This window comes from Accipiter gentilis, chromosome 19 (assembly GCF_929443795.1).
Source record: "Accipiter gentilis chromosome 19, bAccGen1.1, whole genome shotgun sequence".
In the NCBI taxonomy this organism is placed as follows: Eukaryota; Metazoa; Chordata; class Aves; order Accipitriformes; family Accipitridae; genus Astur; species Astur gentilis.
The window spans coordinates 25,163,263-25,176,852 of record NC_064898.1 but is presented as its reverse complement, the minus strand read 5'-3'; the positions used below and the strand labels follow the sequence as shown (position 1 = coordinate 25,176,852).

The window sequence follows — 13,590 nt, the reverse complement described above, 5'->3', positions numbered from 1 at the left end:
TAGACCAAGGTTTTACTTCACCAAAGTGCAATGGAGACACAGCCAGCTTTCTCCAGGAGGTGCTCACCTTGAATACAGGAATGAGCAAGACCTCACCAAGCTGGCCTGGAGGACACAGTTTGTTCTTCACACATGGACAAAGTCAGAGTGTTGCGGTCTTCATAAGAGCAAATGACAGCAACCCAATGTTCATCCCTAGGGGGCAAGGGAGCTGCCAAACATGTGTTCTCCTCCAGAAGGACTGGTGTGAGTGTGGAGCCAGAACACATACCATAAAGGTCTTGCACAATGCTAAATCCATGGAAAAGGAAGGACTGGATCAGCTTAGAAGCAGACTTGCAGGAGACCTAGTGCCCTGGGGCTGTGTTTGCCTGCTACGAAACTTGTTATTAAAGACAGAAGAAGCTTTAAATAGCCCTGTCACAGCAGCATGGGTTGGTTTTCTTGCGGGACAAAGGAGAAAATGCCTCCTGGACAAACCAGTGATGAAGTGTAGGGGTATGAAAGTCCCATCTCACATCTCTGCATGGCCTTCTAACATTTTCAGAAAGAATCTGTAACCCAGACCACAATGTGGTAGGAATAATGTGGAGTTTGTTAATGCTCTGTTCTGTATTCAATCAGGGTTTTTTTTTTGCTGGTGCTGTCTCCTAAGCTTCCTCAGGTAGCCCCCAGAGACTCTGCTGTCTGAACAAATCTCTTTTGAGAAAATGCCTCAGATAAATTCTTTTGCTTATTACCATTGCATTTTATAACCCAAAACTGCTTGGCCGTACTTCAGAGGACCCTAAGGTAATATGGTACTTGAAAAGGGGTGCAGAAAACCAAGGAACAGCAAAGGGTCTCTCCCTGATCATGTCCTTTGCTTGAAGTAGGGGCACAGTTACACATCACATGAGGACTCTTCCACAGGTGGAAAACATCCAAATCCAATTTCATTCACTGAAGCAGCATCTGATAAGCTGAGAGCAAGAGCTGGTTGGAGCACAAAATTCACTGGAGTGAACAAGAGACAGTAAAAAGACAAGAGAAGTAAAAAATTAACACCCGGATAAACAAACCCTAAGGAACAGAAGATGAGGAAAGCAATACCAAAGACCAGAGCGCTCATGTCACTGATGGATGGGCCCTTGCAGGAAGGATGCAAAGCCTTGAGGAAGCTCAACCAGAACTTTATAACTAATCAGAAGTGGAAGCAAGGTTATCACGGGCTCATGAGAAAGAGCAAACTTACAGCATACTTGAGGGGACTTGTGGGATTGTGTTAAACTCATTAATGGATGCTTTAAGGGGACTGTGGGAGTATGTGAAACTTCTTTTGGGACAAAAATGGGGAAAGGGAGGGATGGGGTAGGAATGCTCAAGTATGGGATACTGGAGACGATGGGGATGCTGGTCACATACAAGCATGTTGTGCATTTTTCCAGCCAAATGCTGCACCTGATCATTGCAATCTGTCCTACCTTCTGCTTAGCCCCTATTCCTAATTTTTTTTCCCCTGGGTTAATGTGCTCTCTGCCTGTGTGTGACATTTGTAGACTTCCCGTCAACCTAACCAACACGTAAGATAAGAAGTCCTGGAGCCTGCAACTCATGAGAGACCACAAGTCTGGAGACCAGCTCCTGCAAAGCCCAAAGGGTTTGAGAGCTGGTTATGGGGGAATTACATGTTTGGACCATCTACCAGAGGATGCATTTGTATGTGTGCAGGAGCTGGGGTTGTGAGATCTTACAGCAAGCTTGGAGCCTGATTAAGTGGTGCATAAGAAGAGGATCAAGCCGTTTGTGTTGTCCATGTCTCAGCGATGCTGGTTGTGCCTGTAAATACATTGCTCTCCTGTCGGTGACTGGCTATGTCTGCAGTGTGTGTGTGCGTGTACTGGGAATACCTGCTCAGCCCCACTCCTGGTGGACCTGGGGTCAGGCACCACAGCAGCCTGGCAGCTTCACATCCAACCCCACTCCAACCCTAACTTCATACAAAAGCCACGCTGAGGCCTGGATTTAATTCTAGTCATAAAATTCAGTCTCTGAAATATTAGTAATAATAATAAATTACCCCTTCACTGACAAGTGCCTAGAGCTTTATGCTTTTGTAAGGTGTGAACATAAGAAGTGATCGCTCTAAAAATCAGTGGCGTTTTTCCATAGACTGCAATGGGATGCTAAATTGCTACACCATTCCTAGTAGCAGTGCAAAATTAGATATATGGTAGCATTATATTTGTCTCTTCTATAGCTTGCCAGCTGCTGTAAGATCAGTTTATCTCCAATTTCCATAGAGCGACACTGATTTAAACCAGGTATGGCTGAGCCAAGGGGAATGTTTTTCTCAGCTGCTGAATGAAATATTCTGTAGATGTGGTTAATTTTGTCTGTTTAAGTCATATCCTGGAGCAGTAGGAGTAAATGCTTGGTATTATAAGTAAATATGTCAAGTGGAGGCTAAGTATCCTGCCCGGAGATTTTGGTTTCCCTGCAGACTTTAAAACTGCACCACAGTTGCCTCAAATTAAAAATAATAAGTAAAAGCAGTGCCTAGTCTTGCAAATCCAGGAAGCAGTATAGATATCTCTGCTCCTAAGTCTTCAATTACCACCTCTGTTGTCTACAGTAACGTAGATTATTTTGAGTAATGATTATCATCTTTTCTTGATGAGGTGAGCTCTGATGATCCTTAAAGCTGCACAGCTAACTGGGTAGAGAAGCTGGGGTTAACCAGGAGAGATGGTGAGAGCATCTGCTGCTGTGCAGCTCTCTTAGGCTGTCTTCAACGCAAATCCTCTTAGTGCCCTGTCCCTCAGAAGGACAGGGACGCAGTGCTGACTGGCGCCTCTGGCATATATTGATTGCTATCAAAATGGGTAGATGTTGAGTGTTAGACCAGGAAAACTCTTTCCAGTACACAACAGTGGCAACAACCTTATTGACCTAACAAGAAATAAAGACAGTCTTGTGGATCGATAGTGGGATTGCTGTATAGGGCTCCCATTACAAAGAGCATGACGACCAGTCATATTTATAGGAATTTCTTGAGTTTAACAGTTTCTCTTTGGGGTGCTGTCCCCTGGAGTAAGAGAAAAGATGAAATAAATAAAAAGCATGAACCCAATGCCATTTGACCCTGATTTTTTGTCTTTCTTACCTCCAGTGCAGAGAACATCTGGATCAAACCAACAGCTGGAGTCTGGCTTGGGTGGAGCTCCACTGGGAAAGTGGATGGCCCGGCCTAGGGCTTTCACAGAGTCTGAAGACACGTCCAACAAGTGGGTCGGGAAGAGTTGGTTCCCACGACCGTCTGTGTCCAGTATCACATAGTTGCTCAGCCCCTTCCCACAGTTGTCCGTCTCTACACGGTGACTAAATCCAGGGAAACTCAAGTTTTTTGTGTGCTCAGCTATGTTAGCTCCCGAGAGTCTGACTCCTTTCCTTCGAGCACTGTCTATAGCCATTGCCATGAAGTAAATGGCATCATAGATTGTTCCAAAAAGTGGAGAAACCTAGAAATACAGGAGAAATTGAGGTCAGGATATACTGCTATCAACCTCTGGTTGTGTGTCTAATGTCCCACTGGCTAAGCTGTAAACTCAAGAACTGAGACTCTTGAGCATTAAGGCTCACAGGATAATGGGTTCGAAGAATCTTAGATCAAAGGTAGCTCTGGATCGATATGTATGATTTTGAATATCTGTCTTTTCTTATGGTTGCTTCCCAAAATACAATTTCAAAATATTTTTAAAACCATGTAAAATTGCTTTAACATGGGAGGAGCCAAGACTCTGAGCCTGATGTTCAGCTGGCATTTTACCACAACCTGCCTCAAAGCACTGCACTGAAACATCTTCCAAACATAGAATATCAAAGTCAGAGGCTTGCCTCCTTACCAGGTAGGAAAAGTGTCATGCCCAAAGGATCCATCTTCTTTGTCAGAACATTGTTTATTCCTAAGATGTAAAAGTCACAAAGCAGAGCCACAGCAAACTCATTCTTTGAGGCACCAGAGACTTTTCTCCTTGCATTTCTCCCTTCTGTGCCTGACCTGATTTAGGAACCTATAACTTTCCCCTCCCCTAAAAACAGAGATGGTGGCTTTTGCAATCACATGGTAATTCACAGTTGGTAAATGAAGAGAGATTATACACTCGTGATAAAATGAGGAGTGCTGTTGGGAGCCATAGAATTTGACATCTGTGGTGGGATTCATTGATCAGATGTAGACACCTACAGTGAAGAACCCTACACTCAGTATAGTCAACCTGGGCTCTCATTATGGTGAAGGGAAAGAAATGAATGCTTTCAAGGCATGATTCATCTTCTAAAGTAGATATCCATGCAGATCAGATAAATCATGTCTTAAAAGTACTTGTAATTTTTTGAAAGATCATACTGAGATTCAAAGATTAGCTCAGCTGAATCCTGCATCTCTTCACCAGTACGACAGATTCCCCAGTTCTTCTTGTAATGTCTTCAAGGTAGCAACTGATTTGGTTTTTTGTAGGCTACTGGTGACATTTAGATAACTGCGCCAACAAAAAATAACTTTGACTATAGTGCTAAGAAGAATGAGACAGCAATGATTCTAAGCATTTCCTTCTAGAAGCATCCAGTATTTTGTTTGTCTGTTGCATCCCCCCAGATTCTCAGGCGTGTAGACATCTTATTTTGGTGCCTTACAAACTCCGTGGACTTTAGCTACCTTAGGAGACAACTCTTCAGCTTGGGCCTATTGCAGTTAGCATGTACAACCCAAATCTCAGAGCCTCAGAGACAACCCTTTTCTCTTGAATTCCCAGCATGGTCCTGCAGTTGAACAAACTGAATTAGATTGCTAGACATCCAGGAGAAATATTCTTTCCAAACAAATGCAGACCACATCCAACTTTCACCATAATTTCCTCAAAATAAAAGCATACAGTCTGGGTTGTCTGTCTCACCTGTACTTTCTTTATAACTTTTGCTTGTCTCATGTCTCCTATTACCAGGTCCCAAAAAAGCCTGAGAGAAAGAATATTTACCTGGGTGTCTTCCAAATCCATGGTTATTTCACCTCTTTCTTTAGCTTCCCTGAATGATTCATAGAAAGTCCTTTCTCCAGACTCCAGTGTAACAGTCAGCACAGCATCGTATGCTTCCTGGAGCCTGCTGTCATTATCAAAGATGTTGAACGAGTTGTTTTGGTAAGGAAGACTGTACAGTAAAGTGTCGTATGGAACAAAGACGTATCTTCCATCTGCTAGTCCCATTTCCAGAGCTTTTGTGAGTAAGGTGGCTTGTTCCTCCCCACCAATGAGCACAGAATGCATGCACAGCAGGATAACTGAAACGCAAGGATGGCAGACAGTGTTGTTAATCCATTTGGGGGTTTCAACACAAAATAGCTCCCTCCTCCCCAATAAAAGACCTGTCTGAACTGCTGTATCAGGTCAGACACTAGTGGACCCCCATCAATGTTCTGTGCTGAGGAAGTTGGGAGCTACACCAATTTTGTTCAACCTCTGGAAGTGTGCAACATCTAGCAAAGGAAGCTGTAAACATCACCCGTTCCTGGAGCCATACAGAAGGAGGAATGGAGAGAAATTTTGACAAAAGTGAGGCATGGGCTAACATGATGGGTAGTCACGGTCATTGTTGTCATTGACTGAGAGACATGAGCTTTCCCTTCGTGTGCCCTGTGCTGACAGACATCACACAGTCGTTAGCAGTGCCCAACCTCTGCCCATTCACCCTGTCACCATATATACAGATTTTATGTTGGGCACTGTGTTGTGTTTCAATGTTTGGTCCATGCTTGGCCGTCACAGAGTCTGTATCTTTGCCTGCAAAATGCCATAGGGCCAATGTCCCCCTGTCTGGTGGGGAGATCTGAAATACAGGTATATCTGTTTAACAGGCTTTCCACAGCGCTCACTGGCCCTTCATGAAAGGAAGCACTCCTGATCTTTCATCCAAGACAGCATTTCAAAACTCAGTCAGTGAGAGGAGCAAAGTAGGGCAATGATGGGAAGGAAAGTTGCAAAGGAAACCTGCATGCTACAAAATCAGGAGGGAGCAAGGTCTCTCGCATAGCTGTGTTTCCTCTTAGGAGAATAAGTATCCGTGGCAAAGTAGAAGCTGAAATGAACAAGAGCATTTTCAGGTTGCTGAATTACACGAAAGAAACAGGTACTCCTAGGCAGTGATTCATCCCAAACTATAACACGGAGCTTAAGCTGGTCAGATGAATCACGTTTGAAGAGGGACTGGTTCTCTCCATTGATTATGAAAGGAGCCCGTCATTTCTACCTTACATGGAGAGCTGTGATGGTGATGAAATGAACCCACCCAAGGTGGATTTGGTCACAAGCATAGATTTGAGCAGTGATAAAACTGGCAGTTAGAGAGCACCTTGCTACCCTTGTTAGTCTTTGGCATAAAAGTCAAAGTCTTAGCTACAATGCATTCTCATCTGGATTCACAGTGCTGACTGCAGAGGTGTACATCCAGGATCAGAGATCCATCACAGAATTCCTAACAAGGCTCTGAACCAGAAAAACATTACTTTTTTCCCACATTTTCTCAAGAGAAAAAAGATCATTCTTTACTACGTGCTGTACATCAATAAGAGCCCTCCCACTGCTTTAGTATGTGGTGTATAACACTGGATTTCACTTCTGATACCTTCATGGAACACAGTTAGCAAGGACACAGCATCAAAGCATGAGATTTTTGATAATCTATAATCCAAACCACCATAAATATAAAACCTTCCTATAAGCACCTCTTTACACTTGACAGGGTCAAGAACAGACTAAATATTTAGTATTTGTCTACTAAATATTATTTTTTCAGACAAGCTGGACCCAATCTTCATGTTGTAGAAGACTATTTTGCCCTATCTCCATCACATATAAAATGCACAGCATTCTTTTATGTGAAGCCTTGGCTCCATTATGGTCAGAGATAATATTCTGCTTGACTTAAATGACTTCAAAATTTCATTCTCTATGTTATGCTTATTGGATAACAACGCAGTCCTACCCTGGAGAAAAGAAAAAAAAAAAAAGGAATGAGACTCAAAACACTTACTTCTGATGCCATCAACTTCTTTAATCTCATTCCAGGTGTCTTCAATGCCCTTTTCTCCTTTATGCATGGATGTAACAATACCTACAGGAAGCCCCTGGTTCCTGAGTGCACTTGCTAACTTGTTGGCTGTGTCCATCCAAATATCCTCATTGGAAGCAATGATGCCAACATGAGCCCAGTTAAAATATTTCATTATTGTAAACAAAACTCGGGTTGGAGAGGGCAGAGTCCTTGCAAATGTAGGGTGGTGGATGGTGGAATCCAGTTTATAATTGATACACATCCATGAGAAGATGGCTTTATTCCAGTTTTCCCCTAAAAGTGTAGCCACCTCACAGAAGCCAGGGTTCAGAGGGCCTATGAAAGCTGAGGAAAGCTTTCCAAAGTTAATGAATCTAACCAGAGCTCTTGATGTCTCACATTCTTCTTGCAGGACCACATAATCCAGCCTCTGGCCAAGATCTAGTGAAGGATCTTTACTTATTCGTCCCACTGCTAACCTGGCAGCCACGTGGGGAAAGGCTTTGGAAAAGAAGGGGTCACAGTTCCAGGGTCCGAGCAGTCCAATTTTAAAAACAGAACAATATGCTGGAGAGCAAAGTAGGATTATTCCCAACAGCAGCCACCAGGGAGCCTGGAAAAATGTCTTGAATGAATTTCCAGTGTTGAACTGATGCAAACTAATGTGCCTTGACAGCACCCAGAACAAGCTGTTAGGACGCAGCAGGAGAAATGACATTGTTTTAGAGGTGGGTAGGTCTGTGCCGAGTTCTTCAGGAAGCCAGGCAGTGCATTACCAACTGCTGGAAGAAAAGTAGATTACATTTGCCTTCCTGTATACGTATTTGTTCAGTGCATGTAGCTCCAGTTGAGTCAGCCCAAATTACACAACGGTTCTCAAGGTGCAAATCTATGAGGTGCCAAAACCCTGCACAGACGCATGGACATGCACGACACAAGCCACTGCACCATGCAGACATGCATCCAGCCAGTGCCAGTTAGACATACCATAACCCTTAAATGAACACTTATAAAAACTTTTTAAAATGCTTTGCAATATATTCTGAAACCAGGCAGTGAAGAGTGAGTCTGCTTTGTCTGCAGCAGTAAACGCAACCTATGGATACACTATGGTTTGGGTTCTTTGGAAGGGTAATTCCCAAATCACAGGGACAAACATGCATATAAGAAAATAAAAAGGTGAAATGCTCTAAGCCAGCAACTTTTGCCATCCAAAATGCTCAGTGAGTTTTGAATATGAATCAGAGCCCATACAAACATAAACACAGACACACACATACATAGACCCGTATATACATATACTTAGAGATACATATGTATGTGCATGTAATTTTAAAACTTTCTGAAAAGGTTTTTCAAGGACAACTTACAGCGGAGTCTCTTAAACCTGGCAAAATGAAAGCTGGATAAACAGGTAATCACAAAATGAGGGAAAAGGAGGATTATGATTTGAATTTAGATAAAGAACTATTAAATAACTGTCGTGGCAAAAGCTTTGTGTTCACCCTTGGCTTAAAATACTCTTGGTTAAAGCCTAGGAGCCATAGGCTTTTTGGGAATAACAACCTCACCCTTCCCAGCCAGCCACAGAAATCTCACCCCCACAACAGTCTCCCCACCATCTGCAGTGTCACCCTGTGGCTTAGAAAATTTGCTGATCCAAGCAGGTTTGTGCTCTAAAAATACCAGGCCCCTTACCAGCTTACCTATTCATTACTGGCGAAGTATTTTTATCCCGGATCCTCGGCCACCGAGACAGGTAACGCAGAGCACCGCAATGCAGCGCGTACCGTAAATGCACCCGCAGGTCCTCTAGCCTGATGGAGAGAGACCTCCAGACGGAGCCATCCACCAGCGGAGCAGCTTCTCACCGCCAGCAGTGGTTATCCTCGGACGTGGGTCCCACCTCAAGGATAGGCGACGCATGGCCAGCCTCCCCTGCAAGCGCGCGTGGGTGTCCACCTCCTTCAACGTCTTGCTTGGAGGGGCCGCTCCAACTGGGTGGGTGCTCTGGGACCCTCCGCGCTGTGTCAGAAGTTTCCTGTGTCCCTTTTGGTGAGGGCCATCCTTCTCCTCCAGGGTTTCACGACTTGGGGTACCTCCTCCTGAGCCCTTAGTTCCTCGGTGAAGGTCTTGCAGAGCTCCAAGGCTGCTTCATTCTGAACTGCCTCAGTGCAGAGACGTACTCATAACTAACTCAGTAATTGTAGGGATGGCATCTTAAAGCTCTGCCCTTGGATTAAGTGGGATTTAGCTCCTGGGATCTGCCCCTGCAGAACAGCTCCTTAAGTCTCTCTGCACCGCAGCAGGGATAGCTCCTCTTCTGCCATGTAAGCAGCAGAGACGAGAGCTATTTTAGGTTTGGGGTAAGCAGAATATTTGATTTCGGTCTCTAGCATCCTCCTGGGGTCTTCTGTTCCCCTTTTCCCCGTTTCTTCCTTGTACCCATCATGACACACACAGAGATTTTTTATATTTGTATGAAAATCTTCTTGGTTATATCCCTGGGTCCTCTAGATATCTCCCTACAGCTGAGACCTCCAATAACCCTCCCCACGCTCCCATACACATTCCTTCCCCAAGTGGACCTGGCAATAAAACCGTCTTCTTGGAAAGACCTTGGATGTCTCCATGCCTGTCCTAGCTAGGAAGTCCCTTGCAATAAATTAGCTGAGGTCACAGGACCGGCATCTGTGGTCTAGAGGGAAACATTTGTAATTCAACCTTTTAGCAATATGAACTTCAAATACGTCATATAAATTATACACGTCTCATTGGTGTGTGTTCAGAAGCAGTTCTTTCTTCATGACTGATGATTATGGGAAGCCACAAAGTCTTTCAGATGCAGTGGGGAAAGCAGCTCTCTCCCTTCATTTCATGCATTTCCTTCCATTCATTGAATTTCTTACACGGCCCAGATCCAGAAAGGCTCCTGGACACGTGCTTCATTGAAGACTGGTACAACTCAAGATGGTTATCAGGAATTACCAAATTACTTTGCATTTGGAAACTGCTTAAAACACATGCTAATGTCAAGCCTAAACTGAGAACGCTGCTTTGTGTGCTACTAGTGCATTAGGTTTTGACACTGGGGTTTGCTCAAAGCATGAAATTAAATGAATTTTTTGCAGCTAGAAGTCTGATTTTTTGAACTGAACTTAAAAGTTTGATTTATCCATTTACAAATACACCTACATCTCTATCCATATATCATATGCTCACTGCTGTCTCATTTCTTTCGGTATGGACAACAGTACTGCAGTTTAATTTCAGTTAGGGTCAACAGTTTCAAAGTCTCTTGGAGTAGCTGCAAAACCTCAGTGATTCCTTTCTAGGGGATGTTTATAGCCTTAAAATCTCCTGTGTTGAAAAAAAATGTGGGTCAGTCACCCAGCAAAGATTAAAAGATTAAAAAGTAATCGACTTGGAGGGCTATTTATTAGCATAATTACTCTGACCCTTGACAATCCATATTTTTTCATAGCCAAGTGTGTTGAAACTTTTATCTCTTTCTCCCTTCTATTCTGCTTCTTGTTTGCCAGTGAAAGAAAAGACCCTCCTGCAATCAAGTAATAACAGTGGCAGGAATCCACCCTCCATAGGAAAAGCTGGTTATCCCAAATAGCTCTGCCACATCTGTCCCATGCTTAGAGTATCCAGGGCTGGGGATAACACTCCTACTTTTGCAAAACAAGCTCAGGTCCTGGCACTGCCTGATTTGCCTCGCTAATAAACAAGCAAGGTAAATTAAGCAGCCGAGGCAAAAAAAAAAAAAAAAAAAAAAAAAAAAAAGTGTTATTAAAGCAATTCATCTGGCTGGAATTAACATTAAAGTTTAAAACCTTGCGTATGCCTCCAAACCTTGCTTTTTTCTCACACCTTAAGCTCATCATTACTGCAACAACCACATCACAGAGCGAAGATTCCTTTGTAATGCTGTGTTATTTGCACGCCATCAGATCAATTCCCAACACTCTTCTGTCCTCACCGAAGTGACCGAGGGATGCACGCATTCCCGCAGCCATAACCTTTCCCATGGGAAGGTTGAGCCACAGCTGTATCGCTTTGCTTTAAATTTTCAGAGCAGAAGAGGGTGCTCTAATCTCTCAGTCTGACCTCCCACATCAGCCTGCCCAAACAGCCTCCCAGGAGCTGCTGCTGCTCTCAGCAGTTCGAGAGTCCTAGAAATAAAATGCGTTTTGTAATGAATTATACCAGAGGGTACCGCTGAATAAAGCTGATTTCTCTGGAAACCCTCTGCAGCCAGCAGAGAAGACAGGGGAAAGGGTTGGCTCCTCTTCTGACTCTCCCTGCAGAAAAATCTCCTATCTCCACTGATTATAGAGCAAATCGAGGGAGAGCAGCATGGCAATGCTCACGTTAGCCTTTCTTCACGTCCTCCGAGCCTTAATTAAAAGCTCCAGCCTTGGAGGATCTACCAGGTTCCCACGTCTATTATTCCAACTGTTAATTACCGTCAACATTAAAAATACCCACTTAACATCTAGTGTGTCTGGCTTCAGCTTCCTGAAACCGGCTCTCTCTCCACCTTTGCCTGAGAAACAAAAAAACCAGGAAGCACAATAAATATCACCTCCCTGTAGACATTTGCACGCCGTAATTCCCTCACATCCTAGTCATCCTCTGAGTAAAACAAACAGCTCCTTAAGGCTTTTGCCATAGAGTGTGCTTTCAGGAGTTCATCCTTGCAACGCTCTTGACATTCATTTTTAATTTTCCTTCTCTTTGCTAAATTAAAAACAGTATCCATTAGTGAGCCTTACTTCTTAATGTTGAATATAGGGGTGACAGCATCTTTTATCACCTATTTGATTTTTCTCCACTTTAATTCTATAGCTCAGATGAACACAGTTTCAGCATCACTGCTTTCAAGCCCATCTCTTCTTTCCTTAATGCAAACCTCTGCCTTGGAAGTGTAGTATGAATTCTTTGTTCCCAGATGTATACAAACCCGTCTGGTTTTAGTTTAGTGGATACTTTTCAAATATGTCCATTTAATGAGAGGTCCAAACCAATCTGAAAGTTTTATGAATAATGATTTTTCTGTTTCTTCCAGAAAATGTGATACAGTTATTGAACAGCACTGGAAAAAATGACATCCCAGAGGCTCCACTGGAAAACACTACCAAAGGAGGCTCCTCATCTACTATTTTATTTCAAAACATCAATTAATCTTTTTTTATTTTCTTTATGACGTGGACACACTGACTATATAGCACTAACTTTCTCTCTCAATATCGCCTTTCAGTAGGATGACAACTTGTAGGCATTTAAGAAGACAACATCACCGCTTGCCTTTACATGCCAGACTTGTGACTCGATCACAAAAATTATGTAAAGCCAGACTGACAAGATTTATTATCACTCCAGCCTCACTGCCTGTCATTAGCTAACCTCCACCCTTTGATTCTCTGCAAGTTCCTCTCCATTTTGTCCTTTCCCTGACTTTGAGTTCGCTTGATGTCAACCCGATCTGACATCAGTTTCTTGACCATGCAGCACAGAAGGGTTTGATGTCCTATGGTTTTGGTGGGGCTGGGGTTTTTTGGAGGGAGTGTCCTTCTCTGCAATATTATCCTGTGTTCAAGTTGCAGTCCGGCGTGTGGAATCCCTTTTGCTCCAGATTATGTGGTTTGCATCAGAGCAGTTATATATCAGCCCTGAAGAGTCCTGTAGAGTCAAGTTCAAGTGAGTCCACTTTTTTCCTAAAAAGGCTAGATTTATTTGATTTTCTTGGAAGCTGATTTTGTAGCCTGTGAGATCTGAAGTCTCTGGCACTGGCATTAATGGAATATATGACGTGCAGGTAGTTTGGATAGTCAATATTTGAGCTGGCAGGAAACAGTCTCATAACACCGGATGAGGTATTTATAAGTGCATTTATTTAGGCGTCAAAACCTGAGTGTTTAATTTGACAGCCTCATCTCCAGGAACCTGTTATATAGCAATACATAGAGATATGCTCCTCTTCCAGGGGACAGTTCCAGACCTTTTAGAATCCAGCTATGATTCGACCTAAGAAGTGGCTACTGTTTATCATTTTCTTTACATGAGGCTTATCAAGGCAGGACCTTTAATAGCATGTTAAAGCCAGGTACTGGAGGGAGATGGAGTGTTTCATGTGGTGTTAACTGAAAAAGCACTTGCCCAACTTGTCTAAAATGTTTTTTCTTTAAATGTGTCAAAATGTGATTCAAAAAAATGTTGCACATGTCTGGCTCTATGTCTGGAGACCTTAGAAATTGCCAGGTGTCTTACCTGGGAATAAAGTTATCAAGCAGGTCTGTCTTATGGCCAGGGAAGCTGAAAGCAGATGAACGTTTGGTAAATGCATGCAAGCCTGGCCAGCACGGAGAAGCCTGGAAACCAGCCACAGCAGCTCAGCGACAATGACGATTTCACTGATGGCCCCTTAACAGAAAACCTGAGGGGAACAGCAAACCCACCCTGCACTTGCAGAGTTCAGGAAGCTTGCAGTTCCTT

General features: G+C 43.4%; 1 protein-coding gene across 4 annotated transcripts in view; it reads right to left on the bottom strand.

Annotated features, from left to right (window-relative positions):
- Positions 1 to 9,263, bottom strand: part of GUCY2F (guanylate cyclase 2F, retinal) — a 52,602-nt gene extending 43,339 nt beyond the window's left edge. For 3 of the 4 annotated variants that reach the window (XM_049823495.1, XM_049823498.1, XM_049823497.1), the window contains exons 1-4: positions 8,793 to 9,263; positions 7,066 to 7,868; positions 5,016 to 5,317; positions 3,146 to 3,500 (exon numbers count right to left, since the gene is read on the bottom strand). In XM_049823495.1, the coding sequence (XP_049679452.1) occupies positions 3,146 to 3,500; positions 5,016 to 5,317; positions 7,066 to 7,804 (1,396 nt within the window). In that variant the 5' untranslated portion in view covers positions 7,805 to 7,868; positions 8,793 to 9,263. The remainder of the gene's footprint in view (positions 1 to 3,145; positions 3,501 to 5,015; positions 5,318 to 7,065; positions 7,869 to 8,792) is intronic. The other variant, XM_049823496.1, reaches the window with a different exon arrangement.
- Positions 9,264 to 13,590: the final 4,327 nt, after the last annotated feature.